The sequence below is a fragment of the Thrips palmi genome, unplaced genomic scaffold (assembly GCF_012932325.1).
Source record: "Thrips palmi isolate BJ-2018 unplaced genomic scaffold, TpBJ-2018v1 HiC_scaffold_4, whole genome shotgun sequence".
NCBI classification, from domain to species: Eukaryota; Metazoa; Arthropoda; class Insecta; order Thysanoptera; family Thripidae; genus Thrips; species Thrips palmi.
In genome coordinates, this window is record NW_023144631.1 from 14555942 (window position 1) to 14559950 (window position 4009).

The 4009-nt window shown below is 40.7% G+C and overlaps 1 protein-coding gene across 1 annotated transcript; it reads right to left on the reverse strand.

Moving 5' to 3' along the window:
• Nucleotides 1–652: 652 nt before the first annotated feature.
• LOC117649910 lies at nucleotides 653–3591 on the reverse strand. Its single transcript, XM_034393096.1, has 3 exons — nucleotides 3339–3591; nucleotides 1019–1310; nucleotides 653–672 (listed from the first exon to the last, which is right to left on the reverse strand). Exons 1-3 carry the CDS (start codon nucleotides 3564–3566, stop codon nucleotides 653–655), a joined length of 540 nt encoding a protein of 179 aa, XP_034248987.1. The 5' UTR covers nucleotides 3567–3591.
• Between the last annotated feature and the right edge of the window lie 418 nt (nucleotides 3592–4009).

Genomic DNA, 4009 nt, shown 5'->3' on the forward strand with positions numbered 1-4009 from the left:
AGTTTTAAACCCGATTCAGTGAAGATACGTATTGCCAGATGAAATTTTTTGTATTTTTAAGCGGTCACCTAAAGTGAATCTTAGGACAAAGTATCGTCAAAATTCTCAAACCACGTAAAAAATTTATGCCCTTTTTCACTTTTTTTCATAAATTTTCTTAAGTAAAAAATGGAAATTTTTTGATTTTTCACCTTCAGTCAGAGGAGAAGGTTTTCAGGCCCCCTCTAAGCTAGTTGAAATGGAAATATAAGCCAAAGGGGTCTCACATCACACTTTTATAGGATAAGATGAAAAGCACTGTTTTCACTAAATTTCACAAAATTTTCCCCAAAATGGTATTGGCCAAAACTTGGGAAAAATGTTTTAAAAAAAAAAATCCTCTTAGAGGGGTTCCTTTGGGGCCCCAATGCATCGATTAAAAGTGGTTTGGACCGAACCCATCGACCTCAAAAACAGACCATCGTCGATTCGGGGGGGAATGACCCAGTTGCGATTGTTTCCGATGAATCGCGCAGGCCTCCCCAAACCCTTTTCCCTCCTCTTTTCCCCTGCTCTTGAACGATGAGCCGAATGCCGCGCCGACAAAAGTGTAGCAGTGCGCTGTCAGCGGCACGCGATGAAGAGACTAACTGCCGGCGTGTGACCACGCGTTTCATTTTGAGCGCTCATACACTGGGAATGGGACACAAAGAAAATGTTTTTCTTTAAATTCACTGTTACCCAACTTGCGATACTTTCAACACAAAACGTGCGATGATATCCGAAATGTGATTCCCACGAATCTTTGCTCCTGAGATGCAATGACTTCTTATCGCATAAAATTCTGCAAGAAAATCGGAATTATTGCAAAAAACTGCGATGATGACAACACAAAATCTGGATTCATTGCAGTTTTTTGCAATGATCATTGCAAAATTCTGCGGTACTGTACTCATCACCTCTTTTAGCAATGTCATCACAAAATGCGATGAAATTTGTATTGCGCAGAAAGTGCGGTCTGTATCGCAAGCGGAATAACAGTGTTTGCTAGATTGTTGTTTATGTTCATGTGTTTTTATTATCGGTTTGGTTTTGGCAATTCTGCGACCCAAACCCGGGAACCTCGTCGGGGCACTGGTTCTCCTAGCACCGCTCCTAGCCCGCGAAGGAGCCTTCGGATTGACCATAGCGGTAACACGGACGCACATGAAGCACATGTCCTTATCGTACACTTTAGAGTCCATGCGCCATTTTCCGTAAAACATAGATCTCAGTCCCGTGGAACGGTAGTCTTGCAAGTTCATGGACAGGTTCCGAATGCTGTATGAACCCTGAAAAAGAGAAGTTTAGGGGCGAACGATAAGGAACAACAGTCGTAGTGCGTCAAAATCTGTGAGACAATCTCAGCCTGCGCAGTTAGGCAATATCTTGGCACCACTGCACGGTAAAAACGGTTCCTGGTTTTCCCAGGAACCCCCTGGAAAATCACCTATGTCTTTAATACAGGGGCATTCCACGCCGGTTCATCCGGGACCCCAAATTTCACACCTCGGATTTGGGTTCTGGTGATTTTTTCTTGAAGTAATCATCACTAACAACAAAACCATAAAACAGTTTTCCAAAATTTCAATTTGTATGGGAGATATGGCCAAAAGAAAATTTCAAAATCACACATTTAAAAAAAATATAAAAAAAATTTTTAGAATTTTTTTGTTTGCTTTTTTAATGGTGTGGTGGTCTAAAATAAAGAATGAAAACCCATCTTGGGTCATACGTCTCACCAGTTGGGTAAAAAAGCTGAAAAACATAAAAAAAGTTACGCGTTTTGGATTTCTCAAAAACTGCGTCTCCAGATTTCAACCAAATTTTTTTCTAAGGAAGGCCTAATGGTGCTCTAGGATGCCTCAAAATATTAGGACTGGCAATGGAAAAGGATCTGAGATAAACGACATTTTGTGTTGCGATACTTCAAAAATCAGGAAATATCGACTCGTAAGATACAGTCAAGTTCATACAAAGCAGTTCTGAGACATCAAAAGTTGTTCAGAATTATGAGGTTTGTTTCCAGACGACATGGGAGTCCATGAGGTACAATAAGAACAGTCTTTTTATCCATAGAAATTTTGTGACACTCTTAAATAAAATTTACACGACCAAACTGTTATCAACGGGTGATGACATATCAAGGCATGGGTGAGAAACAGTGTGTCAGAAGTGCACACCTAGATATGCTTGTAAGCAGTTACTAGGCCTTAAAATCTCTAAACATACCTTTTATCTTACATACCTTACACCTGACTAGGTGTGCTCTTACACCTGACAAACTGCTTCTCACCCATGCCTTGACATGTCATCACCCATTGATAACAATTTGGTCGTCTAAATTTTATTTAAGAGTGTCACAAAATTTCAATGGATAAAAAGACTGTTCTTATTGTACCTTATGGACTCTCATGTCATCTGGAAACAAACCTCATAATTCTGAACAACTTTTGATGTCTCAGAACTGCTTTGTATGAACTTGACTGTATTTTACGAGTCGATATTTCCTGATTTTTGAAGTATCGCAACACAAAATGTCGTTTATCTCAGATCCTTTTCCATTGCCAGTCCTAATATTTTGAGGCATCCTAGAGCACCATTAGGCCTTCCTTAGAAAAAAATTTGGTTGAAATCTGGAGACGCAGTTTTTGAGAAATCCAAAACGCGTAACTTTTTTTATGTTTTTCAGCTTTTTTACCCAACTGGTGAGACGTATGACCCAAGATGGGTTTTCATTCTTTATTTTAGACCACCACACCATTAAAAAAGCAAACAAAAAAATTCTAAAAAAAATTTTTCTATTTTTTTTAAATGTGTGATTTTGAAATTTTCTTTTGGCCATATCTCCCATACAAATTGAAATTTTGAAAAACTGTTTTATGGTTTTGTTGTTAGTGATGATTACTTCAAGAAAAAGTCACCAGAACCCAAATCCGAGGTGTGAAATTTGGGGTCCCGGATGAACCGGCGTGGAATGCCCCTACAGGCTTCCTGGGAAAACCAGGTACCGTTTGTACCGTGTGCACACACAAAAATGATTTCTTAATTGATAATTTTCTTCGTTTTTTTTTTTTAAAAAGCTTGACGCAAGAACATTTTTCTGCATACAGAAAAAAAAAGTTTGGATGAAAAAAATATTTTCTTAAAAAAAACCCTCAAAAAGTTACTTTTTTCTTAATCTAAGCAGTCGTTTGTTTTGGGAGTGTTGAGAAGTTGCCTGGTGGGCTGGCTGAGGTCCGACAGCCCTTTCGGCATTGGTGCATCGCAGGAATATTTGTTTGTGGCAACGAGTTACATAGTCAGATCTTCGGCCGTACCGGTGGCACCGGGATTTGCGAGACGTGACCGCCGGGCCCTTCGAGGTTGTTCCAGACGTACTTGGATATGCCAGGAAAGTAGGTCTTCAAGGCCGCGCAGGGTCGCGGGATGTTCATGGACAAGGCATTCTCCCTCCAGCCCCCTCGGGAGCTCCAAGACGCAAACGCGTTACGGACCTCGGGAACAGGTACAGTGTTTACAACACTCTCATTCCAGGAGCGTGACATCACGTTAAAACGAACATGACAAAATGTTGCGTTTGTTTAAGCATTGTGTCACATTTGTTTGGATGTGAATCGGCCAAAAATTGGTAGCTTGTTCACATTCAAACCAATATGACACAATGCTCAAACGAACGTGACATTTTGTAACGTTCGTTTCAACGTGATGTCATGTACTTGGAGTGAGAGTGAACGCTTAGCGATGCGCCTGAAGAAACGCCCGAACACATTCGCAATGTTAACTGCAAAGACAGCGGGGTCATTCCACGTCAAGTCGACAAGGCCTCTGCCACCATGGTCACCGAATTGATTCTTCTTTTCAGGGTTTGTTACCCCCATGGTACTAGTTCATGACCGGTACAAAGTTTTTCGAATGTGGCCCCAGGGGCTGAGATATATCAAAAAACTTTTTTCTCAAATTGCTGCACCAGTGCAACTTTGAAGGTTCA